The sequence below is a fragment of the Citrus sinensis genome, chromosome 2, assembly GCF_022201045.2.
Source record: "Citrus sinensis cultivar Valencia sweet orange chromosome 2, DVS_A1.0, whole genome shotgun sequence".
Taxonomy (NCBI): Eukaryota; Viridiplantae; Streptophyta; class Magnoliopsida; order Sapindales; family Rutaceae; genus Citrus; species Citrus sinensis.
Window position 1 is genome coordinate 27,926,842 of NC_068557.1, and position 25,973 is coordinate 27,952,814.

Sequence of the window (25,973 nt, forward strand, 5' to 3'; positions counted from 1 at the left end):
ATTTATTATCCGGTGTGGATATCGTATCATATCATATCCAATATGGATGACTGAACTGATCGTCTCACCTGCAGTTGATTTTAGATGTGTCACCATAGAGCATTATTGGACAGTATGTTTGATGCGTCCTTTCTTGGCCCAAGCGTATTTTGGACATGGGCATTGCAAGGAGAATTTTGATTAAATGGCACTATCAGCACCCGTTAAAATTTCTTGTGACACTCCCCCTTTATATTTACCATTCCACCTCAGTTGAAATTATAGAAAGAGTGGAGCTATTGCCACAATCTCAAAATATTCCTGTAATCCCTTCTCTACAGTAATGAGGCCCCATGAAACTATATTATGATTATTAGGGATGGCGATTTTTCCTGATGGAATGGGATGGGATGGGATTATGACATATTTTTATCTCATAAAAAAATTTAGGAACGGGAGTGAGACATTTTCTTATCCTATTTGTATATACGGGACGGGAGTGTGATTGACAAATTCTGTCTCATCTCGTCTCATTGCTGACTAAGGATGAGAATTTTTTCAATTGAGATGAAATCCCGCAGGATTCTATCTCTTTTGGGACGGGATCGACACATATTTTTGTCCTAAAAAAAATATGTAGGGATGGGAGTGAGACATTTTTTCATCCCACTTGCATATACGGGACGAGACTGTGATTAATAAATCTCATCCCATCTCGTCCCATTGCCAACCCTAATGATTATATACATATCTTATTACACCCATTTTCAATTCTAAAAATAACCCTAATGTATTCTTCCTGGTTAAACCCTAGTGTTAATTGTTCAAACCACAATACCAACGCGGATCTTATTGCAAAAAAATTTCATGGTTAAAACAAGTTTTTTTGAAAAAACAAAAGCCAAAAACCCTTAAATCCCAACTCATTCAACATTCAAGTTATAAGTAGTCTGATAATTCTTGTTATTTTCACACTCTTTATAATTTATATTTCACGTGCAACGCCACTAGATTTTAGCTAAGTGGTTAGAACCCTACCCTCACAATTATGAGAGCATAGGTTCGAGCACTCACAATGCGTTGTGAGAATAATTTGCTTTCTTGATTTGAGTGAAAACAATCTTTTCATTTTCGAAATGTAAGTAGAGTGGACGTCCTTCAAATATTAGAGAGGATAAAATCTGGGTTGTGCTATATAAAATTTGTAATTTAGCCCCAAAATTATCTGATTGTAAATATTAGTGTAGTAATCTCATGAAATATGAGTTGTAATCCGAGGAATAGTCTCATGTAATTCATGAAAAGAAAATTGCATGTACAACTTAATCAGAAAAAAAAAAAAAGTAAAGTCCTACCTCTTATCTCTTCGTGTGCTTGGATTTTGGTTACTAGTTTTCAATTTACCCTCTGTTAATTAGTCATTTGGTCTCTCATAGTTTGCAGTAGCTATTGTAATATAGAAAGAATAAATTTATGGTGTGCCTGTAATTGCTGCTCATCTCTTGCAAAGTTTTGCTTCTATCTAATGAAAAACTTGAAAAAAACTTGAACAATGTCATGAGTTTTATTTGAATATGTTCTTATTAGTTATGGTATAAATTAATTAGTTTTTCAGTAGGTGTGTGAAATTTTGGGTTTTTTTTTTGGTGCTGGGGGGATTGATTGTTTAATTTTCCACAAATTATTCATGCTCTCAGGTCCTCTACAACATATTTTATTTTCGAATACTTCCTCCCATGAAATTTTCTATTGGTTTAAATAGATATGCTTTTGTCTTTTTACATAATTTTACTAAGATTAACGTCGCAAAAACAAAAGAGGAGTTTCAAAAGAAATTTAAAGTTGTGGTAATAGTTCCTCTCTTATATGGTACTTTTGGTGTATGCCTTTTGAGTTTTGACACCCTTCAAAATTCCTCATAAAATCCCTCTTTAATTCAAATTACTTAAATAACCTAACAGAAGTTAATTCATGTATTGTTTTGAATGAAATTTCAATTAACACTTAGATAAATTATTCTTTTAACAAATTGTTTTACACCCATCCTAGTTCATAATTTATATTTAGATTTTAATTTTAATTAAAAATAATTTATGAAAAATTGTAAGAGTTTAGAATTATGAAGATGGAAATTATATAATAACAAAATTTAAGATACATTTAATATTTTGGGACTTGTATGCAATTTGAAAAGAAATATCTTTTATGGGTAGAATACTAAAAATTTTATGTAAAAATGATTAATTTTAATAAATGTATTTGTATTTTATTAATTGGATTAAGAGTATTTTAAAAAATAACATTGAATAGAGGTATTATAAAGATTTTAGAGGAGTCTTAAAAGCTGCACTCGATTTTTTTATTACAATTCGTTACCCCTAGGGATGGCAATGGATTGGATTTGATTCAAGATCCATGTGATCCAAATCCAATCGGATCGGATTTGGATCGGTTTAAAATGGATTTGGATCGGATTTGGATATCGATGTGCGGATCTAAGACGGATCTGGAGTAGATATGGATCTATCTTAATATCTAAATCCATATCCATATCCACTCATCTTTTAATTTTATTTTATTTTAAAAGTTTCTTAATAATTGTGGAATGATAATGATAATAAATTTTATTCATAGCATATTAGTAGTATTTACCATGAATTTAAACTCTTAAAACTTAAAGGTTAGTTTTGTAAATTTAAAGGTCAGCCAAGCCTCAAAGTATGTACATGCAATATTCAAATTGCAATCCAAGTAATATAACTTGGTAATTTATTTTATCATATTGGCCAAATAATTTTTAAGGAATATAGTTATTCATATATTTAGTCAAATATGGTCATAATAAAAATAATAAAGGACTGAATATAAATCATATTTAATTTATATGTCATTATCTAATGTTGTAGGAATGAGGGTAGGTGTATCGTGGATACTAGAATGATGAAGGAGACAATAGAATATTAGATTGATCTTACTCCTGCAATTACTTCTGAATGATATTTTATTATCTTTCTTATTTGTTGTTTTGGTGTAGAAGTATAAGCTACAATATTTATTATATTTTTGAGAAAAATTATATAATTTATTTGTTATCAATACATTTTAGCACTCAATTTTCAATCTAAAAAATTATTACTTTTTTATTACAAAATTTTAAAATTCATGACGGATCTAGAGCAGATTTGGATTTTAATTTTTTTTTTCGGATTTTGAGCAGATATAGATATTTATTTCTTTTTTGGATCTGGATATGGAGCGAAAAATATGGATTCATAACGGATCTGGAGCAGATACGGATCTTGATTTTTATTATGGATTTGGATCTGGAGCAGAGTAGATCCAACCCATATCTGCCCCATTGCCATCCCTAGTTACCCCCCACTGATTGACCTAGGCCAAATATCACGAATCTCCAAAATTTAATGCTATACTTAAATAGTTAAGTGTACATAAAAACTATCGCAGATACAATATTAATTGAAAAAAAATTAATATTGAAAACGAAAAAAAATAATTGGAATTCTTTAATTTTCTTGGTGAAATTTTTGTCTGAAAATTAATAAAAATAAAAAATAAAAGCCGAAGCACATCAAAGCTCCTGCAGGTTCTTCTTTTCGTTCTGATTTTTATTTTCATCCCTTTTAAATGTCGTCTCTGTTTGTGATTTTGCAGTGGAGTAATATGAAAATAATGTCACTGGTTTTAATGAACACTGAAAAAAAAATGCGGTGGTGAGAAAAATCCAGCCGTTTTAAAATATTTTAAAGGGTTAATAGGGAAAAGGGTTTTACGAGGGGTGCTACTAGCATCGCTCATTTTGATTACGACATTACCCATTGAATTACTAGTGGGCTCACTTGGATGATCTTTTATGCTTCTCATTCAATATACGGGCCATGTGGAACAAGTCAGCGGAATTCATGAACTTGGACTGACGCCTAAACACTTTTTTTTTTTTTTTTCTTTTTTTGATACGACATTTTTCTTTCAAGAAGAATTAATGGGTTCCTTCATAAAGTACAGTGAATGGCCAGCACAAGTTCTCAAAGACAGAAAGTGCGCCAAATCCAGTCACAATCATTACTAATTGATTACTAATAAAGTGCAACGGCCATTTCTTTAGCACAAAGAAGTGCCACTTGATATATTGTTCGATTCTTACTGCTCCAACGTTGCTTCAAACTTTTTTAAGGCAAAAGTTTTGGAAAGTCACAAAATAATAAAACTATACTTGCATGGCATCTGCCTTTAATATGTGCAATAGGTTTTGAGAGAACCTTTTAAATTTTGCCAAAGAATCTTATCTTAAATTTGGATGAAATGAAGCCACTCGGCCTTTGGCCGAGTGGTCAGGGCTCCCTCCAACTTAGAGGGCAGCAGTTCGAACCTCCACAATATAATTGTAGGGATATTTCATTCCTCAATTAAATTTGAGTGAAAGCAGTTTTCTTCCTTACTCAAGTGTGAGGAGTAGACATTTTTCGAATATTTATGAGGGTTAAAATTTAGACAGTGCTTCATTAGCATTGATGTAAGTTGAGGCAGTCTTTAATAATCTGATTTATAAATACCAGTTATAGTCTCGTGTAATTAAAAAAAATTTTTGAATGAAATGAACCACATATATATAGTAGTTTTGTACCTACGTACATGATTTTAGTACTTTTTTTTTCTTGAATTTTAGAATAATAATAATAATACTCTGAATTCTGAAATGACAGCAAGGTGAAAAATAAACAAGCATCACAAAATCAAAATTTTTTTTTTATTCCGTTCGTTTTGTTTTTTCCTTTTTCAAAAAGAATACAGTAAAAATAGAGTCCGTTTTTGCTTTAGCAATAAAAGACAAAAAAATAAAAATAAACCATCGGCGGTGCATAGTTGTTTCGAGACCCCGGTCCCGACAAGAAATCACGCGTTATTTGTACTCAGACACTTCACTAAATTCCAACAGTTACCTTGTCCCACGGGCCACATCGGTCAAAAAAAATGGAAAGCTAGAGCATATAGAGGGAAAAACTTTAACCACAGAAAACGACGCCGTTGGGTCGTGATATCATTTATAATGCAAATTTGAAGATAATAAATTAAAGAGGTCTGCACAGCTGAGTGAGAGATTACCAAAAGAGAGAAAAAGAGATGGTTTCCTCCACGGTGATCAGCGCCTACATGCCGTTGATCACAATAATTCTGATCAGAGCAACGCTGTCGAGAGAACTACGGCCGTCGGATCACGGACTGGAGTATCAAAGTCCACCGCCGTCGAGCGAGAAATCTTCGCCGCAGATGACGTCGTTTTTCGAAGGATCGTCGTCGCCGCCGCCTTCGCAGCCGAATAGGTTCGCATTGCCGACAGCGATGAATTCGAGCACAGATGACACGTCGTGGTTGAGCGGTGGCGGAGGTGGCGGTAGGGACCACGCGAGGCACGTGATGCTGGTGGCGACTGTGGCGTGCGGGGTCACGGGTGCGGTTCTTTTAGTTGCTTCTGCTTTCATTTATTTTTACAAGTCCCAAAATCGTAATTCTTCATCATCGACATGTCCTCCTAATGATAACACCAATAATAATAGAAAGTAATGCGGCTTAGCTTTAGCTTAGCTTAGCTTGAAAGCAGTTCATTTCGTTTATGTTCTATCGAGTGCTACTCTTACTTTCTCTCTTCTTTTTCGCTTTTGCTTACGAGGATTAGCACTTTCATTTTCTAATTAATTTTCTGTAAATTTTTGTAGAAAATTAGTTAATGGAATTGCCATTATTGATTATTATAATGCCACCATTTTGCTTCTTTTTTTTTTTCAGATCAAATAATTGAATGCAGTGGTTAAGGGGCCGATTATGTATATTTACAGGTCAAAAAACTTTTAGTAGTAATATTTAATGTTTTCTATAAATTGTGATTATTATACATTAGTGGAATTAGGATTTATTTTGAATCGAGTTAGGATTTTTGCTAAGTTAAAATTTATAAATATGAAAAGTGAAATAAACATACCATTTTTTTTTTTTCATATACTACTCTGAAAAGTTCTATAGCCTCAAACTAAAATTTTACATTAAGTGGGATGTCATTTGTCAAACTTTAAAAAAGTTGAGGACTGCCTTGAAAATATTTTTCCTTTTGTCTTATTTTTCAAAATTTTTTAAAGAATAGGGGATTCCCTGATTACAGAGATTGGAATCTTTTTATATATTTATTTATAATTGATGGAATACTATTTAATTGAAGAAATTTTCTCTTATCTTACCTGTCCACGTAACATGATACTATATTATTCCAGGCTAATAGGTTGATTGATAATTCGACACTGTCGGCTGGTAAGGTTATATCCAGCTCAACTTTTGCATCTAAATAAAAGTCATGCGAGATTTAGGATTTGAATTTTTGACAGAAAAAAAATGAATGCACAACAATCAATGGGGGAGCTATGGAGTGACATTGAGTGAAAAATCTTGTCGTTTTATTCATTTTTATTTAGTCAATTTTTTATTTTTATTTTTATTTTGATTTAGGTCATTTAAAAATTCAATCCGGCCACTCGGCCTTTGGTCGAGTGGTGAGAGCTGCTGTTCTCCAACTTGGAGAGCAGTAGTTCGAACCCCCACAATACATGTGAGGGTGTTTCCTTCTTTAAATAAAATTGAGTGAAGGCAGTCTGCTTTCTTACTTCAGTGCGAGGAGTAGACATCCCTCGAATATTTGAGAGGATTAAAATTTGGGCAGTGCTCCATTAGATTTGATGTATGTTAGTCCCAATTATAGTCTGATTTATACATATCAATTATATTCTCATGTAATATGAGTTGTAATCTGAGCAATAGTCTCATGTAATAAAAAAAAAAAAATTCAATCCGATAATCCCTGATAAGGCAAGGATGTGTTAACCACTAGATCCAAAACTACTTTTAAAAGCAGTACATGAATGATAAGTGGTTGGCAACTGGCAAGTGGCAACTCAAGCTGGGCTAGACCGAGCTATATAGCCTACTGAAAAATTAGTTTTGTTTTCATCAATTTTATATAGTAATATAGGTTTATTTTATTTTATTTTTAAACATATTCCTAATTATTCAAATAGAATTAGTGACTTATTTTATAAAATAATTAAATTATATATTTATTGAATAAATTAAAATTATTAGGGGGCTAAAATGTTATTACTATTTAAACTTTTTCTAAAAAATTTCCAATTAAAGAATATATTAATATATTATAATATTATCACTCATATTAAATGTACTTACATAAATGACGTATAATAACAAATAACGGTATTTTTATAATTTCATGATTTATCTCTTTCACAATTATTCTTGCTCATTTTCTTTCCATTATATTAAATTATTCAAAGATTTCACATTCTTTGTCAATAAATTAGAAAGGATTTCAAAAAGTGATTTTTTATTGTACAATTTTAATAATTTAGTTATAAGCTTCTTTGTTGCATCGTTATCAATCTTTTATTGAGTATATTTATTTTGCTTAGATATTTGTTGTTATATTTCTTGATATATGTGATTTTTTTTTTACTTTTTTATTTGAACCAATATTCATACTACTATTAACAATAAAATTATAAATTAAGGGTCCGTTTGCCCCAAACGGTCTCTAAGTCGGGTTGATCAAAAGTTCTAGGCCCTCCTTTGGTTGTCGAGAAAAAAACATCTTTAAAAAATAATTTATGAACAAGTTTATTTACGGGAACTCGGGAAGTATATATTAACAGAGTCAGGAGCCGGTTGAATTTGATTGTTGTTTGATGTTTAGGTATGCTTACAATTTTATTTTATTTTAAAATTTTTTACTAAATAAGGTAATAATTGTTCCTTTTATTTTATTCATTTAGCTTGGTACTTGTCGTAATCTATCTCCGTCAATGTCAGCTTCTTCTGTGTCGGAAGAAGCTGAAAAATGTTGTTGAAGGCCCTTTCATTTATTATTATCATTATTATGTTTAATTTTGTTCGGCAAATGTGTACTAATTTGGTTCGAATCGTTCGATCTCATAATACAAACATGTAATGAGTTATTTATGACGTCATGGATGCGGTTAGTTTGCGTGGTCTGAAATTTCAACCAAATTATTCAATCATGGTGGTGGCCGGCTGGTGGCTACCTCTTCATTGGAATAGACAATTAAAATTCTCGTAATAATGTTGATTTGTTCTATATACTTGAATTGATGGTATTAATTATTGTTATAAGGGTGTGTTTGGTTGTAGTATTAAAGGGGTATTATAATACTGTTTACATTAAAATAATACCAAACCCATGTTTAGAACAAAATTACAAGGGATTGAGGTGGGAGGCTAATGCGTCAACTGACGCATTAGCTAATCCCGACTGTGAGTCGGGAAAAGCTAATGCGTCAGTTGACGCATTAGCTTTGTTTTTTTTTTTTTCTTTTGTTTTTAACTTTTGCTTTTTGCTTTATTATTATTATAATACTAAAATAATAAATAAATATAGTTTTTAATTTAATATAATATTTTTTATTTTATTTATTTTTACATTATAATTATTAATATAAATTAATAATAAATAATTTATCATTCAATAATAGTATATTTTTTATTTTTACATTATAATTTATTAATAAATTTATAACTTATTATAACTAATAAAAATATTTAAATATGAATAAATTTGAATAATATTAATTTAAAATTAATAATAACATAAAATATTAACGCAATTTAAATATATTAATATAATATAAAATATTAATATAATATAATATTTAATTTAAATTAATTAAAAAAATAATACAGTACAGTGTAGCACCAAACATTGTATAACATTATTATAATACAATGTTAATACAATACAGCATAATACAATACACCAGCATTAAAATAATGCAATACAATATAATAAATACAGTGTACCAAACGCACCATAAAAGCACTAACTTGTTTGAGAAAGGGGATAACTAAAAGGTAATAATAATAATAATAAAATAAAATAAAGGCCCAACACATGGGCGCCCTATCTGTTGGGCCATATGCCATAAGAGGATCCAGCTAGCCCGTTGAAGAACCAGCATCTGAAGAAAATCCCACATCGAAAGAATAAACTGAATAAACATGGTCTATATATACAAGGACTCCCGCTGTGGTTGTCTCTTCGGAGACATCCGATAAAATTGGAACGATACAGAGAAGATTAGCATGGCCCCTGCGCAAGGATGACACGCACAAATCGAGAAATGGTCCAAATTTTTTTTTTCCTCTCTTTTTTCCTAATTTGATTTCTTCCGGAGCTGTTCGAAGAAGATGTTTTTGCCATCTGTCTCATTTGTTATAGCCGTTCTAGTTAGTTTCAGCTATTGGTTTTCGGTTTCTTTCTGTTTTGAAGGGTAATAGTTTGGAAAATATAATACAAATTAATTTAGGATTAAAAAGTAATAAAACAATATTATCTAGATTGTAAAGATATATGGTAAAAGCCACGTGTCGAAGAAATAAAGCAAGCAGACGGCCGCACCGGCCCGTTCCTGACGCTCAAAGTCATCGCTCAGTCAGTCATCAAACAATTAGTAGAAACAAGTTAAGCCCTCAGTTATAGTCTCCCCAATTTTCCAACAGGGAGTAGGGTTTAATCTCGTCAAGCGATCGATTGATCGATCTCCACCGTTAATTGCAAGAGCCGATTAGAGGTATGTGAGTTACAATTTCTATGTTTTTTTTTTGAAAAGTACAATTTCTATGTTAAGCTGTTGTTGAGGAGCTGAAATCACAAATAGTTACCCACTGACTGATATTAGTGAGTTAATATATAATTTTTGGTTATTCCTTCATATTGTTTGTGATTTGGGGTAGGGCATGGAAGAGAACAAGCAGTGTGATGCCCGTTTGACATCACCCGCCGCTTTTGTAGAAGGGGGAATACAAGATGCTTGTGATGATGCTTGCAGCATATGCCTCGAACCCTTTTCTGATAGCGATCCTTCTACGGTAACCTCCTTCGATTTTCATGTTCGTTTCTTTCGAGTTGTTATTTTACGTGACCTCGGCAACTTCTCTCTGTTGTTGCAGTTGACTAGTTGCAGGCATGAATTCCATCTCCAGTGCGTTCTCGAGTGGTATGTGTGTTAACTTACTGTTTGAATAGATACACAGCGTAGGCGCACAGGCTTAGATTAGTTGGAGCAATTTGGGGAGAAGAAAGGGAATGACATGGTTTTTTATTGCAGGTGTCAGAGAAGTTCTCAGTGTCCAATGTGTTGGCAACCTATCAGCCTGAAGGATCCCACCAGGTTTATTTGCCGCGCCAGCGTGCTCTGCCCTATATTGTTCCTCCTACAGATAGTTCGATAATGCAATTTAAGGTTTTGTGTCAATTTTGCAGCCAGGAACTACTTGAGGCGGTCGAACAAGAGAGGAGAGCTAGTGTTAATCCGTCTAGAAATACCACCATATTTCATCATCCGGCTCTGGGAGACTTTGAGTTACAGGGTGTTTGTATTCTGCCTATGGGCTTCATTTCGTCAACAATATCAAGTAAGTTTGATTCTTAGTGGTGGCTTCATTTTAATTCTCTTTCCTTCAATGCAGTTGCCAGTGGGTGCAACCGACGCTGAACTCGAAGAACGTATTATCCAGCACTTGGCTGCAGCTGCTGCTATGGGGAGAGCACGCCACATTGGTAGAAGGGAAAGCCAGAGGAACAGATCATCTGCTCAAGCTCGTCCTCAGTTCTTTGTGTTCTCAACTCATCCCAATACAAGTACTGCTGACCCTGTGTCTTCATCTCCAACTCAGAGAGAAGGTGAACCAACTCCTACTGTAACAGTACCTACTCCATCATCACCTGCAGCTGCTGGGGAAGAATCTCCAGAGCAGAGTACACAATTGCTTTCTGCTTCAGCTTCTGGATCAAGTGCTCTTGCTTCCAGTCAACATGAAAGTACCTTAAACAATAGGTATTTACCAACCTTTGATTGCATATAGTTTGATTCGTCAGTGCTATGAGAAACTATTGTTTACGGCAATAATTTATTAATTGGTTCTTACAGGAGATCTCCTAATCAGCCTTCCCCAAACAGCCAGGATAGAGCAGGACCATCAGATTTCCAATCTTTTTCAGAATCTCTTAAATCTCGATTTAATGCTGTTTCAATGAGGTCTCAATCAAATGAAACATTCAATATTCTTAAATAGAGATCTAACATCATTTTCGGAATATCTTAATCTCTACCTCATTTTCTTTTCAGGTACAAGGAGTCTATTTCAAAGAGCACAAGAGGGTGGAAAGAGAGATTCTTTTCTCGCTACAATACCACGTCAGATCTTGGTTCTGAGGTTAGAAGGGAGGATGATGCTGGAATTGAAAGAGTATCTGGTATGATGGAGCGTCTAGAAACCAGAGACAACAACAGCAGTAGCACTGCTTCTGTATCAAACAGTCCAAATAACTCAGTTCCAGAATCAAACAACCAGCAAATTTCTGAGACTGCTCATAATAATCCAATGAATGATACTAATGCACAAGGTTCGTGTGGAGCAAGTTCTGGTACAAATTAAAATTTTGTTCAACGACATAAAGCCTTTTTATTACTCAGGTTCTTTCTCCATGTACATGAAAGATGTTCATTTAAATAACCAAACCGGTCAGTCGGTTTGTTTCACTGGTTTTTGGATATATGAATGATACACCGTAGATTAACATGGCTGTATACCAGTAACAAAGCATACATTGAGAAGTATTCCAAATATTTTCTCAATTAGTATATTGATATTTTGGTGAATATCAGTTAATCTGCCTATGGATACTCAAAAGTTGTGGCTTGACAATTCCTCATATTTTTCATTTTTTCAACAAAAACATCTTCTCTTTACACAAAGCTCAATCAATCATCAGAATCAATTCTGCAAGGTTCCAGACTTCCAGTACTAACAATGCAGTTCAAGAGAAAATTATAATCGATGTTAAATGAATAAATACCATAGAAAAGGGAGGACATGGTGTCATTGCTTGAGAATAACTCAAATTGATATTACAGATATTTTTTTTCTTTTTATTAAAATGGGAAGGAGGGAGTAATTATATATAACTATTGGTCGAGAGGCATCCACTCTAGTTCTAGTTCTAATTCTCCAGATTCAACATTCTGGAGCTTGAGTGATATCTTCTGCTTCACCTTCCCATCAATAATGTTAATGGTGCTGTCCTCCAGAAGGGCATTATCATCTGATTTCAGCCATTTTCCTATCTGCATATTACCAAACATTTCGGGGTCCCCAAATGCCAAGGCTGATGTTAGCAGAGGCTGGATATCTATCTCTGCTTCTCCCATTATGTCATCTGCTGAAAATGTGTCATGATCAAATACTTCCTGCAACATGGAAAATTTTCTAAGCTGATTAATGATGAAGTCTAGAAGTGGATCGCTAATGAGTTAACTTGATACGAAATAAATCTGTTAACAGAATAAGAATAATAAGCCAAAATGTAAAAGAAAAGACAAGCTTACCAACTTTACAGGCCCATATTCCTGGGGAACTGACAGCATGAGCTCCTCATTCCAAACTGGATTCAAGTTGCTCTTTACTATAGTCGTCTGCACGGTCTAATGATATCAACAACAACACGGTCATCAGTTTAAAATGAAAGAGAACGTGGTCATCAGTCTAATAATATCAATCACATCAAATTGAAGCTAATATGAACTACTACACAAGGTGAAGCTCTGCTATTCGAATTTGCCTTCCAGAAAGGTAAATGATAAATTGTGAAAAATGGCTCAGAAAATATGTTTCCATTTTTATCTATGTTTTCATTGTGAAAATGGCTCTACATTTGTAAAGCCTCAGAACCAAGTTCAGTCTCAGTAAATAAAAGTGCTTCAGGAAGGGAAGAAAAGGAGAGGAACTGACCTGCTGTCCAAGACGCAGAACTACGTAAGGATCACTTGACATCATATCTCTGATAGCTAAATTTATGCCTTTTACCACTTTGACTTTCAATAAGCCGATAAACTCTACCATGCCTACCTGTTACAACTTTCAACATTAATATAACCAAAATTATTCACAGTAAAACCACATGAACCTATATCATGTTCTCCATGTTGTTACCACTACTACTCTACCACTTTACAATATGTACCCCAGAAACATGTTATTGGAATATCCAGTTTAATAGGTTGGTATCCATCATCGCCAGCAATATGATGATCCTTTACTGGGAGTAACAAACACTTACGTCTTTTTTCTGCGATGAGTTTGTACTTCGAAAGCTATCTATAATTTTTCGAGAAAAACTTGATTGGAGAGAGGCAGAAGGCTTTCCTGATGCAATCCGCAAGCTAGGTTTCAAAAATTCTTGAAGTTCATACTTAGACCTACATGGAAAAGTGAGGTTACATTAATAAGCACTCTATCACTCAAGATATGACCAACAAATGTAACTGCTCTATGTTGTCACCTATGCATGATCCAAATTGCAGCATCTTTTGGACATACAAGTTTAACAACAAAAGAACAAGTGAACATTTTTATGATAGTACTTCGTTACAAATGTTTTAACGGAAAAAATGTTGGAAGGTCTGACAGAAGCACTGCCAACCGACATGCACAATATTCAAGAACAGTCAACCACACACACATGTATAGCTTTAATGCTTAGACTTCAAAATCTAACCTGATAAACTTCGAACGTATCTCATGACTGGAATCTGGTCCAGGCTTTGAAACACCTTCGGGTATAAAAGCCTCATAAATTGCATTAGCAGATGAATTTCCTCCAACTTCAATCATGGCATCAACTTCATCATCAGACCAGTCATCCAATGTCACAGACAAAACCTGGAGGTGAAAGACAATAGTGAAGGGAGCTTCCTGGAGGTGAAAGACAATAGTGAATGGAACTCAATTTAAGAAAAAGTATATTGCTTCCATCCACACATTGGTGGAGCAACACTACCAGAATCCACTAAATTTGCTAAGAATCAAAGGCTTAGAAAGAACAATGTAAGGATCCATATGGAGTTATTCCATGCAGAAAAGATTAGATGTGTCCAACGGACAAGCAAGATATTGAGGAAAACTTAATGAAGCATGAAACATGTGGCTTCAATATAAAGATGAAAAATCGCATATATAAATGACTCTCTTCTTCTTGAACCAAATATGTCAACTGATGCTTTTTCTTCCATCCAAATATCACCGTCCTTGTTTTTAACAAGTTCATTCAAAGATCATTTTGACTTTACAAGCAGATTAGATACATTAAGTTCTGTGTTATCCAGATATAGCTTCTTTCATTTCCCTCAAAATAGGGTAGGGAAACATTTAAGTTATCAATAATTCAGTAGTTGTACATATGTTCTTACAATGTTTAAACAGTTATAATTTTCCAATGACTAACTTAGAAAATAATTTTAACAAAAGCTCGCATCGCTACTATGATATATCAGTATGAGGAAAATATATTTACATCATCTTACGTGTTGCTATCTGTATATGATCAATCATCATGCACCTACCAACAACAGCAATCCCCAGTTTAAGAATTAAGATAATCAAATTAGAGGCTATCCAAGAGTTACCTTCGAGACATGCGTACCGAGGCTTCTGTGCACGCCACAACATTTTAAGCATATAAACACTCCGATATTTGCTGACCTGAAAGAGCAGAGGTCAACTGAATTCTCAGCACCTTAAAAGGATACATCAAAGAAAATGACAATATCTATGAATACTAATGTTTCTTCAATTATTTAAGCACTTCTTAGCTCATGGAGAATCTTTTAAAACTTCTTTCTTCATAGATAAACATTAAGTAATAATTGCACCATAGTAATGATGATGAGGAAGACGAGGTTGATAGAAGCAACAAATATCAATACTATACTAACAGATGCAACTCAAGTACGTAGGTGGTATACAAGAATCACTTTTACCATCAAGGCATCAAATGTTCTAATGTCTATTCGAAAGCGCAGAGACACACTTTGATATTACAGAACCAATGTGGTAAAACTTACGCCCATTTAGGATCTGGAGCACCACAATCAGCACAAATGCGATTATCCCGTTGAAGCAATAAATCCTTTAACCTTCCTTTACCTGTAGATAGAGTTGCATATCAAGAGCATAGTTCAAGTAAAATGACATCTAAAAAGCAGCCGAACGAACAGACTATAGTAGAGAACAAAACTGGGGAGGAAGAAAAGTGTACAAGAAATTTCTATTATACAAAAGTATTAAATATTTAAAAAAAAATTGTGTTCTAACATGATTGAATAATCACTAATGTCAGTCAATCGTGCAATAACATGGACAACATATTGTTTGTATGCTTATGCTGCACATGTTTACAGATTGAACATTTCTGAAGTAGCCAGTTCTGAAACTGTTATAGTTATTTCATATATTATAGGTCCTTATCATTGGCTGTAGTCAGCAAGTCAGTAAATCGAACCCACCCCCCCCCCCCCCCTTCCCTCCCCAAAAAAAAAAAGAAAAAGAAAAGGATTGAATAAGCTTTTTGACCGAAATCAGCTGAAGTAACAAAAACATACCCGAGGAAGGTTTGCCAAGTTCCAATGGACGGTTATTATTATTACGCATACTCATTGCCCAACTTGCAAGCAACAGTCATTCAAAAAGGACTATATTCACAGAGAAGCCTGGAAAATATCATCCACAAAGAAAAAGAAAAGCAACTCAGCTCAGCAAAAGTAATTCTAAGGACTAAACCATTTACACCTCGATGTAAACTCTGATATAAAAAAAAACAGAAGAGAAAGTGCACAAATATCAACAGGATTAATCCTAATAATATCTACAAACCTTGCACATGAATAAAATTAACAAATACTATCTATACCAGCAAAAATGAAAAAGACACCAGTGAAACGTGGCAATTCCAACGTGAAAAACGTTTCAAAACTGCAAGTGGGTGTATGAGATCATTGGAGTAATCAAAATTATCAATATAACAGCAAATTGCATCTGATGTCCCTCAGCTCGGAAGAAAACATACCCAAAAAAGGAAGTAGGGGAACTATTTGTTTGATTGCCAAGAAAATGAAGGGTGATTTGTAACTCTTCCACAAATGAAAATCACGAAAAATAATTCCACTGAAAAAAACAAAAACTTTATTAAAAGCTCAGAACCCAAATAATCTCAATCCCAAATGACATAAAAAGATTGACAACACATTTAATCAAACCAAGTTAACAACATATCAACCTCAAATCATCATTATAAATTAAAAAAAAAATGATTTTCCCATGAATTATTAATGTATTATCATACATCGATAATAGATAACCGTTGAAAGTTTGTTAACGGATAACAATCATTGCAAACATTTATAAACAGAAATAAAAAACAAAAGATTAAAGTGAAAATGAAAGAAAGAGAGATCTGCAAAAAAAAGAAAAAAAAGAAAGGGACTTAGAATTCACCTGTGAATTGAAATGTGTGGTTCTTCAACTGGGAGCGAAAAAACAGAGAGAAAAGAGCTTTTTTTTTTCTTTTTTTTTTCAAATCTGGTGATGAAAACAATGTCAACTTTTATATTTTATTATTATTAATTTATTATTCTTGAATATCATATTGATTTTGCTATTTTATAATATTTTCATATGTGTCAGACATGGGAATGATTCATATATTCGTTGGAATTTTCCCTGTCACACCATATTTATAAATTATAAAGCATTAAAGCTTACAAAAGCCAGTAGTAATTTTTGTTTATTGATATTATTGTGAAAATAAAAATTAAAACAGGTTGTAACGGCCAAAGTAAAGTTAAGAGTTACGTTGTACTACAACCCCAAATGAACTGGTCGTTATGATTCCCTTCCATCGGACATGTATTGTCATAAAGCAAGCTCAAAATGTTAGATTGAAAAAAAAAAAAGTTTTCATTTTTGTGTTATTTTGGCAAAAAACTAGAAAGATGCTCAAAATTTAAGAAATGATAGCAAGTCAATTTTAGGGAAAAAAATATATATATACTTCTTTATTTGATGAAGTGGTCAGTTGGAGACATTGTCAATGATACATATTTACACATCCATGACCCAGCCTTTGACTTTGGAAAAATTTTAAAGTTAAAGTGAAGGATGAGAGTCAAATTTTCTTTTTAGAATATAAAAGTTCAAATTATAATAGTGTTGAAGGTTTCATTAGTTAGCCTGTATGGTTTACAATTGTTACACATAAGTTGTTCGGTAATTATTTTTTCTTAAAAAAATGAAAAAAGAAAGAAAGAAAGTATTTGGTGCTGTAAAAGTTGGTTATCCTGACTTGGGTAAAGTAGGATTAATAATAAATGTAAATACATCCTTTAATTCTTGAATCAAATGATTAAATCATTTACATTATTATATTAGAGTCCAAAATTTTCCGAACACATTAACGCACCAAGATAAAGACTCCAATGGAGCAAGCACTAGCCTGGTGGGTGTTGTGTTGTTTTTTTTTTTTTTTATAAAAAAAATCCTTGTTTTAATTATTAAATCTTTAATGTAACGACCGAAACAAACAAAAGAAACACCATCCAATAATCCAATAACAGTTCAAATAGAAATTAGATCCAGAGATATTGATGCTTGGACTTAACACCACCACTTTTGGAGACTAGTGTTTTCAGTTTTGGGGCCATCAATGGGGCCGCGAATAAACATTCATTTTCATTTAACCCCATCTCACCGAAGTTTCCTCAGAACTCAAGAGAGTTATGTATGATAGGGAATTATTAAGGTACATTATCATGGACCACCCATACATCAACCCCACCATTGTTATCTCAGTAACGTAAAAATAGACCCAACAAAAACTTACAAGTATGTTAGTGATGGCAACTATAAGATTGATGTTTGGTACATAACTGCAACAAGGTCCGATATGATAACATCCCTTTGCATAAAATACAATGAGTTTGGTTCCTACCTTGGAATAATCACGAGGATCGCGAAATCATTTAATCAGACGGATGAATGGTTACAACTAATTGAGTCTTTAAACAGTTGGTATTTAATTTTTTAAGTAAATAATAATAATTCCAGGCTACCCGAAAAACCGAAACATTACCGAAAAGGAGGTGACCATTGCATGGTTTTGTGATAAAAGCATGGATGAATGACGGAGGATCATAATTATGAAAAATGAAAAATCAATAGACTTCCACATGCCACTGCTTGTTCTTCTTCAGTTGCGAAAGCTTCTGATCCCAGCTTTCTCCTCTCTGTTCCGCAACTCTCTTCAGTGTTTCCTGGATCCCTGGCATCATTCCTTTAAGCCCACAGAAGTATATATGTGCTCCGCCATCCAAGTGTTTGAAGATTTCGTCGCTGTATTCCTCGATCTTGTCCTGAACATACATCTTGCCCCCCTTCTTGTTCTTCTGCTCTCTGCTGAGTGCTTTGTCATAACGGAAGTTATCTGGATAGTCCTGAAGATACTTGGTGAATTCGTCATCATAAAGGAGGCTGTCTGGATTGGCCACTCCAAGGAAAAGCCATGCAAGGCCACCAAACTTGTATGTAGGCACAGATTCCATGAACATACGACGTAGGTAGCCTCTGAAAGGTGCTATACCAGTGCCTGTAGCTATCATTATGTGGGTGGCATTGGGATTGTCTTCGGGCAAAAGCATAATCTTACCAGAGGGTCCTGCGAAAATGTAACAGGACAGTTAATTTCCATCTTGATTGACAATTACCCAATCTCATGTAAAATAACCAATGCTGAGAAAAATTCAAACCAGAGACTCTAAACCATCAGAAAGGATAATAAACTAGAAATAGCTTATTATAATGAGCTCCAACCAGGTTTACAACTAAAGGAGCAAAGATGACGATGACAATATGAACACAAGCAACTCAGTTGGCAACTAGCCATATTATCAATGTTATCAGCAGGGAACAATCAACCTGACACAAACCTCAATAAATTCCTGAAACAGAAAAGGAAGCAAAAATATGACTCAGACGAAAAAGAATCATCAGAATAGCTTGCGAAATTTGTGCAAAATCTGAGTTGGGTGATGGTAAGGAAGTGTGGGGTAGCAGGCTGGCTATGCCGTGTTAATCCATGATAAAATAATTAAGAAAAATGAACAGAACATTCCAAAAATCTAGTTTTATTAATTGGAACTCTAGGGAACATGAAAGCAACAAGGAAATTGTGGGCATAGTTCATTTAATAGGAAGAGTAAAGGAGAAGAAACCAAGAGAGAAGGAAGTTATATTGTAATCGCAAGTTAACGTCTCCCAGGGATAGAAGTGAAATAAATAAATGTAAAATTTGATATCATCTATCCTCTATTGGTCATCAAATGGTGACAATTTGGCAGCATGTAATACATATAAATGCTAGAAGCTATAGAAAAGAATCATAAAATACCAGACAGTGACCCAGTCTAGAGTATACAACAATTAAAAAATCTAAGCAGACGTAATTTTCTGAGCTACTCAGAGAACAAATAACATCCCAATTTTCACGTACCAACCTATCCTAACACGTTGTCTTAGATATCTTTCACACAATAACTCATCATAAACCTTTTATTCAATCAAATTAATAACCTCTGACAACTTCTTAATGTCACTCCATTAGTGAAACATAGTTTCAACATATTCAAATATAAGTAGCCATTATAATAAACCTATCAGACTAGTGAACGCATTGACAATGCTATTCCAAATCAATTGGGTTGTTTGCAGTCAATAAGAAAGCTAAATGTAATTGATGGAATAACATTTCAAAAAGCAAAGTTAATAGGATTCTACATTGAAAGTTCATACTGGCTAGTTCTTATGGATCTTCCATCAAAATTAATATGATTCTACCTGTGATCAGAACTTTGTCTCCAGGCTTTGAGTTGCATAGGAAATTGCTGCATATACCACTCTTTGAAGGATCCTCCTTTCCAGACTCAGGGTCATAATACACAGCACGACGAACACACAGACTGGCTGTCTTGCCATCAAAGGAATCTCCATACCTAGTAGATGCAATTGAATAAAGACGGACATTGTGGGGATTTCCAGGTTTTTTTGGGTTTTCACCCTGTTAAGCAAAAAGACCATGAATGAGATTATTTCTAATGCATAATTTAGCATATAATCATGACTAACATAAGAATGAAACTTATAATGCAAGTACACATCTCTTTCTTTTTTATTTTGCTTAATTGGGAAGCTTCTATATCTTAACAGGGATGCACTCTTAGTGAGCTAGTGTTTTTGGGTTTTGGGATATTTTATCTTTGCAGTTTCTAAGTGTTCTGTTTATATTGGGACTTCTCGTCCTTTTTTGTGGATTTGTAATCCTCCTAATCCTTGTACATATTTCTTATAGTTATATTTAATCTTTGTTTCTTAGCAAAAAAATAATGCAAGTACACAGTGACCAAAATAGATTGAGGTTGCGGGTTGCTATTTAACCAGACCAGACATAGCATTTGGATTATTCAGCTAAATTGTCAAAGACATATATATTATATTGACATTGGCATTCAAAAAGATACTTCCAAAGCAATTAATAAAGAAAACAGTTGATTAGGCTATAATGCCCATTAGGAGGGTAGCTGACTGCTCTACAGTCTAAGTTTCTTTTATTAGTGAAAATCAATGCATGATTAAAGATTAAGAAATTCAGAATAAAGACATTACTTACGGGAGGGATAACTCCATAACTCTGTCCTTCCCAGTAGGGGACGTTTCCACCATGGTCAATCACTATATGGCAAGTCTCTCCTGGGGCTTTTGCGCCAACAACTCTCTCAACAGAAACAATAGTTGCTGTGTAGGGTTCCTTGGGCTTGTATAAATTTAGTGGGGGCTGGCTCCGCTCTTCCAGTTCCAATGGTGAAACTGCAACCTTGGATTTGCTTGCTTGTTGCACTGACATGCATACTACATAACGATTTCTCAACCGTGGATTCCTTGATTTCAGGTCCAGAGATAACACAGGAGCCCATGATTTTTCACCCAATCTTAAATTTTGTGTCTGTAACAACAAAATGCAAAGGAAACAGAGAAGGTAAGATCATTACAGTCAATAACCAAAGGATCTCTTCACATAGGATTTTTCTCAACGTAAATTTATGGGTCGTGCACACAGAACGTCTCACATTGGCCAGTACGGCTAGCAACTAATATTTGCAAGACGTTGATATGCAGATGCACTTTAGATCAATATCCCAAAAGATAGAGAAGTAGTTAGAGATTGTGAACTACAAACGAGGCTCTCTTGCCAACTAAACACCTGGATCCAACATTCTGATTATTGCAATCAATAGTATTCAAAAGCCTAAGACCAGCATCCTAACATGACACAAAAACACAATAATCAAGATAAAATGTACAAAGAAAACTCTTTAGAATCGCGCAAGATAAAGAAAACACTTGTGAATCCCACAAGTGAACGAAAACACTTGAGAATCGCACAAGAAAACGGATATATATGCCCAACACAAGCACAAATGACATTTCTCCCGGCGTATAGATCAAATGAAAAGTGCCATAACTAAAATGAAAAGCAGTGTTAACTAGTTTGATCTAACACGAGCACACCACAACATAACCCAGAAATACAAAAAAGAAAGCCATAAATAAAAAATACTGTGCTCGTACAGAATATAAATATTGCATTCACTTAATAAAAATAGCAGCTTATTGTCTTAATCAATCTCAAAAACACAATAAAACTGATTGATTACCTTAAACAGAGGAGCACTCCTGAGAGTAGAGTCAGTCCCAACAGGAACAGCCACAGCAACCTGAAAACAAAACCCCATTAAAAATCAGTCAATACTCCGTTTGGCTGCTTCAAAAAATACAATTTTTGCTGAAATCAAATAGGGCGTAACATAAAACGAAACCCAGTTGCTTTTATTTCACGGAGATTAGAGCAGAGCAGACCTGAGAGACGGCTGAATGAGCCATGATCAGATCAATTCAATGAGTGACTGATCAATTAAAAGGTTTTTTTTTTTTTAATGTTTTTCAAGAGAAAAAGAGAAAGCTAAGCACTTATTATATACAGAGTTTGGTTTAATGATGCAATTGAACTGCGGTTGGTCTTTGGAGATTGGCAAAAGACAACTTTGGCTTCTCAGGCTGCCACTGGGACAGTGACCGGGACAAGGATTACTCGATGATTTATTTTATTTTATTTATTTGTTTTATTTTACTTTGGGTTAAGGGGCTTAGGCCTTAGATGCATCTAAAAATACTCATATCTCCCTCTTCACATTTTCTTTTTATTTTTTTTTTAAAAGTAACCATTCTAAAACTATTTTTAACAGATGTGATTTTTCTTTTTCAAATTATTACTGTTTAATTTTAAAAATATAAAAGAATGGTGGTGCAACACAACAACTTTCGCAAAAGTCACTCGTTTTAGTACGTATTCTCTTCTAAATACGTTTAATTGCAAATGAATAATAGTTTTTAAGATAATAAAATAATAGTAGTAGGTGAGGGTAATATGGGCATAGAAAAGCAAACCACATGAGTTAGAATTAGATTAGAGGCAGCAATAATAATAATAATAATAAAATGCCGTTTGGAGAGAGCTAAAAACATGGTTTATTTAGCTGAAGCTGAAAGGCTCTGCCAAATTCCAAAGGGTCAAAATTCATCGACTCTGACCTTATGAGACTAAATGAGCCTTCTTTTTTTGAAGCTTGCTAATCGAAAATGGAGGCTCCATGATAAATAAACGAATACATTAACAATAGACATATATTTACACACTGTTAGGGAGATGGACCACTTCGCTCCATTTTTCAAATCCAATACAGTCTATGCCCCGTACCTGGAAATTTGATGAGCTCAACGAACCGAAGACACCGTCGTTTAACGAATATTATTTTATTTGTTTATTTATTTATTTATGGTCAAACAATTGTAATCATACAATATTGAATTGTAGGTAGAGTAAGAGTAGTTGAAATTTGACCCTTTGGAATAAATAAATTATAAGATTATTTCTATGATTAAAAAGACTCAAATCTTGCTAGACTGTGATGTGAAAAATTTTAAATCCACTTATTACAGCCGAGTTTAATTGAGTTTCACAAATTAGTTAGGAGGTTGAAGTAGTCGATGTTACAACTATGACGTTTTTACATTAAAAGCTGATTATTGAAAGAACAAATCACCCTTTACTTGGTCACCTCAATAGACAATTCTGCCTTGATTGTCACTGCAACTTTTGTTACATAATATTTTTTTATCCTGATTTTCCAATAGTTGATTAAATTTTCTTGAAACACTCTCTCAGCTCGATATTGGATTTGCTTGGTTAGACGTTTGTTGTCCATTCACCACAGGCATTGATTTTTTTTTTCGTTTGTCCTTTGCTTAAAAAACTCATAGGCATCTTCTCGTCCGTTAAATTTTTTTTTTTTAATACTGATTACACATCAAACTATTAATATTACATTAGATATTTTATATCTATTATTACAGTAGATAATTACATTGATATTTATAATGAAACATATACCTAAAATTATAATATTATATTAAATTCTATGAAATACTTGTCTAAACAAATAATTTTTATAAATGAAGGATGTTCATACTCCACTCGCATTTTACAAAAGAGAAAGACTATAAATTAATTTTACCCAATTATACTTAATTGAGAGAAGTTAAGTTCATTAAAATTAGATAGTAATTTTTGTGCCCTTTCTTTTCTTTTAAATTTTACAATAGTCGTTTTTGTCCTAAAACATATAAACGTCATATCGGTGGCCTCCCATTTGTATGCATCCAAAATAGCTAGCGAAAGAATCAACACGTGTTGTATTGATTCATTCTTACCCGAACAAAGCAGACAGTGCTTGTTCGAACCAAAATTCCAAAAACATGGCGGGCCCAACCGTCAATCAAACCTCGCCGTCGTCGTCTTTGTTTGAACGAGGACTTGTTGGCCCACTGTGCCACTAACCTGAAACCTGCAAGACGTCTCAAACATGGCCATTACTCTTGACTCCCTCTGGCAATGCCTCTTGAGGTTCAACTGATTGAATATGCTTGATAATTGCTTAATATAAGGATACCCTTTTGCTTTTTGTGAATGATTTTCTGGTTTTGTTGCGCATACGTTAATTAAAAAATAATAATATTTTTGGCCTTTTGTTCAATAAAATTAGCTTTCTTTGGAAAGTGGAGGAATTTTATTCCTGTTGAAGTGCTTGTCGTGCTATAGCCTATAGCAAAAATAAATGCTAATGGTGATAGTGTGTTTTTGTTTATTACAGTAAATTTCGTTTTTTGATAGGGCACAATGGCGCCGAGAGTTATTATGTTACAAATGTTGGGAGTCACCGGTTCAAATATTTTGATCTCTTGGACGTTAGCTTTTATGCTGTTGCAAAATCTCATGACCATATTTCTTCTCAGGTATTGATTTCAGTTTGACACGCCTAGTATTTTTGCTGAAACTTAGAGGTTTATTACGTGATTTAAAATCTTTTTATATATATATATATATATAAATCTGCGCCTGTGGTGACTTTCTCTTGCATTGGTATTTGCAGGGTTTTGTTGATATGAAATAGCAAGATTGATAGCTTTCTATGTGGATGAGGCTATCGCGTGACACTAGCGTTCATAAAGCAAGAGTTACTTGCATGAGGTGAGACTTCTGTTGGCTTTCCAGTTCCCAAATGGAAACTATATATATTAATAACTTTTACGTATGGTACCATTTACATAATTTATAAGTTTGTTGTTGCTTATTTGAGATCTTTAACTGCCTATTTCATGGCATTGGGATTTTAAACAACAATGTTATTATTATATGCATGTAATCTGAAAAATGTTTCCTGATGTATATGATTTAATCTGCAGATTGTACCCCTCATGAAACTTATTTATGAACGAGGCAGAGAGGAAAACTGTTTTGTTACCACCACAGCACTTATGGAACTTGATTTTTTGGTCGATTGGTTAATTGAAGCTTCTTAACCCATGCTTGTCGTCAATGAATGAATTGCATACAGGATCTTGTATGCAAAACTTCTATGCTTTTCTTTTTGCCTTGTTTCAACACCTTGAATCTCTGTCTCATGCTTGGACTGTAGGGTTCCTGCGAATGATGTTTTAAAGGTCATAATGATCCAGTTTTGACTTTCTCAGATAAAACTGCTTGGCGACGGTAGTCAACGTATTTGCAATTGGTGGGGAAGATGGTACTATTTGCCTATGGTCTCTTAGCTCAAGTGATAAACATGGCCAACAAGAGTTGAGGGCCACACTTTATGTGCATGAGAAACCTGTTAAATTGATGCCAGTTGCAGAATGCAGAGTATGAGCTGGTTATAGAATTTTGTAGCTTTTTAACTGTTGAAACTATTATAAACTTTTTGAGCTTGGATAGGTCGCGGTTCTGTGTTTCGAGTTCGACCATCTTATGATACATGGTTTGACATGTGCTTCACAAACTCCCACATCGTTAATGGATTGAAATTTGTGTTTGGCAAACCAAAAGTAATGCTTAGGCAAAGGTTTAATTGTAATTTGCATCATGATAACAGACTTTTGTTAGGATTTCAGGTTCAATTTGTCGCAATTTCAACCTAGTTATTAATATTTACTATTTCAATATAATTGGGGGGTTATGTAGAGTAGAGGGCTGCACAAATTTAGCTTCACAGTCCCTTACTGATAAGTCAAGTTGTTAAATTAAATACGTGGTATTAGTTATCCTTTTTGCACAATTTGAAGGAATATGGTTGTTAGTTGTGATGATAAAGTCCGCTAGTCACTAGTGCATGAGTAATGATAGTTCACTGGAAATTTTGTTTTATATGTGTTGTTTCCAGATCAATGTTTACACCAATCAAGAATCACCAAGATCAATCAATCTTTATTCTCTGATGATTGATCACTTTTTATCCACTCACTGATAACAAGATACAAGCCCAAAAAGATGGAAGTTACAAGCTTTCAATCCTTCTAATGCCCTATATATATATATATATATATAGGACTAGAGGATTCTACAATGATTC

At 33.8% G+C, this 25,973-nt stretch overlaps 4 protein-coding genes, 1 long non-coding RNA gene and 1 other non-coding gene across 8 annotated transcripts; 4 read left to right on the top strand and 2 right to left on the bottom strand.

The window, feature by feature from the left end:
* The first annotated feature begins 4,991 nt into the window (after positions 1–4,991).
* Positions 4,992–5,744, top strand: LOC102610439 (hypothetical protein). Its single transcript, XM_015527085.3, has one exon. It carries the CDS (start codon positions 5,119–5,121, stop codon positions 5,557–5,559), a length of 441 nt encoding a protein of 146 aa, XP_015382571.1. The 5' UTR covers positions 4,992–5,118; the 3' UTR covers positions 5,560–5,744.
* A 3,356-nt stretch (positions 5,745–9,100) lies between these two features.
* On the top strand, positions 9,101–9,203 carry LOC112497335 (U6 spliceosomal RNA). The gene has a single exon (XR_003064134.1). It is a non-coding gene; the product is annotated as a U6 spliceosomal RNA (small nuclear RNA).
* On the top strand, positions 9,170–11,729 carry LOC102609917 (E3 ubiquitin-protein ligase RHF2A-like). Its single transcript, XM_006468250.4, has 8 exons — positions 9,170–9,638; positions 9,802–9,936; positions 10,018–10,064; positions 10,176–10,238; positions 10,331–10,439; positions 10,537–10,904; positions 10,998–11,105; positions 11,196–11,729. The coding sequence occupies exons 2-8, from the start codon at positions 9,805–9,807 to the stop codon at positions 11,503–11,505; spliced, it is 1,137 nt and encodes a 378-aa protein (XP_006468313.2). The 5' UTR covers positions 9,170–9,638; positions 9,802–9,804; the 3' UTR covers positions 11,506–11,729.
* Positions 11,730–11,906: 177 nt separating this feature from the next.
* LOC102609248 (ADP-ribosylation factor GTPase-activating protein AGD12) lies at positions 11,907–16,560 on the bottom strand. Of its 3 annotated transcripts, none has more exons than XM_006468246.4 (10): positions 16,399–16,560; positions 15,971–16,068; positions 15,507–15,614; positions 14,970–15,051; positions 14,532–14,607; positions 13,625–13,788; positions 13,187–13,325; positions 12,859–12,975; positions 12,456–12,551; positions 11,907–12,317 (listed from the first exon to the last, which is right to left on the bottom strand). In XM_006468246.4, exons 3-10 carry the CDS (start codon positions 15,559–15,561, stop codon positions 12,036–12,038), a joined length of 1,011 nt encoding a protein of 336 aa, XP_006468309.1. In that variant the 5' UTR covers positions 15,562–15,614; positions 15,971–16,068; positions 16,399–16,560; the 3' UTR covers positions 11,907–12,035. The 3 variants fall into 3 exon arrangements, with proteins under 3 accessions (XP_006468309.1, XP_052290995.1, XP_006468311.1); XM_052435035.1 differs by lacking the exon at positions 16,399–16,560 and adding an exon at positions 16,247–16,360; XM_006468248.4 differs by lacking the exon at positions 15,971–16,068 and having other exon boundaries at positions 16,399–16,555.
* Positions 16,561–17,789: 1,229 nt separating this feature from the next.
* LOC102608960 (ferredoxin--NADP reductase, root isozyme, chloroplastic) lies at positions 17,790–22,084 on the bottom strand. The gene is made up of 5 exons (XM_006468245.4): positions 21,868–22,084; positions 21,666–21,725; positions 20,621–20,953; positions 19,792–20,011; positions 17,790–18,613 (listed from the first exon to the last, which is right to left on the bottom strand). The coding sequence occupies exons 1-5, from the start codon at positions 21,889–21,891 to the stop codon at positions 18,114–18,116; spliced, it is 1,137 nt and encodes a 378-aa protein (XP_006468308.2). The 5' UTR covers positions 21,892–22,084; the 3' UTR covers positions 17,790–18,113.
* Positions 22,085–23,969: 1,885 nt separating this feature from the next.
* On the top strand, positions 23,970–25,396 carry LOC127900433 (uncharacterized). The gene is made up of 4 exons (XR_008052586.1): positions 23,970–24,360; positions 24,498–24,595; positions 24,811–24,968; positions 25,099–25,396. It is a non-coding gene; the product is annotated as an uncharacterized LOC127900433 (long non-coding RNA).
* Positions 25,397–25,973: the final 577 nt, after the last annotated feature.

Excerpts from the sequence above, each read along its gene's own strand:
- LOC102610439 (XM_015527085.3), top strand. The coding sequence starts at position 5,119 with ATGGTTTCCTCCACGGTGATCAGCGCCTACATGCCGTTGATCACAATA.
- LOC102609248 (XM_006468246.4), bottom strand. The coding sequence starts at position 15,561 with ATGAGTATGCGTAATAATAATAACCGTCCATTGGAACTTGGCAAACCT. Across the intron at positions 14,608-14,969 it reads GCTCCAGATCCTAAATGGGC|GTCAGCAAATATCGGAGTGT; the intron begins GTAAGTTTTACC and ends CTGCTCTTTCAG. Across the intron at positions 13,326-13,624 it reads ATACGTTCGAAGTTTATCAG|GTCTAAGTATGAACTTCAAG; the intron begins GTTAGATTTTGA and ends TTTTCCATGTAG.
- LOC102608960 (XM_006468245.4), bottom strand. The coding sequence starts at position 21,891 with ATGGCTCATTCAGCCGTCTCTCAG. Across the intron at positions 20,954-21,665 it reads GGAGTGCTCCTCTGTTTAAG|ACACAAAATTTAAGATTGGG; the intron begins GTAATCAATCAG and ends TTGTTGTTACAG. Across the intron at positions 18,614-19,791 it reads AGACAAAGTTCTGATCACAG|GACCCTCTGGTAAGATTATG; the intron begins GTAGAATCATAT and ends ACATTTTCGCAG.
- LOC102609917 (XM_006468250.4), top strand. The coding sequence starts at position 9,805 with ATGGAAGAGAACAAGCAGTGTGATGCCCGTTTGACATCACCCGCCGCT. Across the intron at positions 10,239-10,330 it reads AGCCTGAAGGATCCCACCAG|CCAGGAACTACTTGAGGCGG; the intron begins GTTTATTTGCCG and ends TCAATTTTGCAG. Across the intron at positions 10,905-10,997 it reads GAAAGTACCTTAAACAATAG|GAGATCTCCTAATCAGCCTT; the intron begins GTATTTACCAAC and ends TGGTTCTTACAG.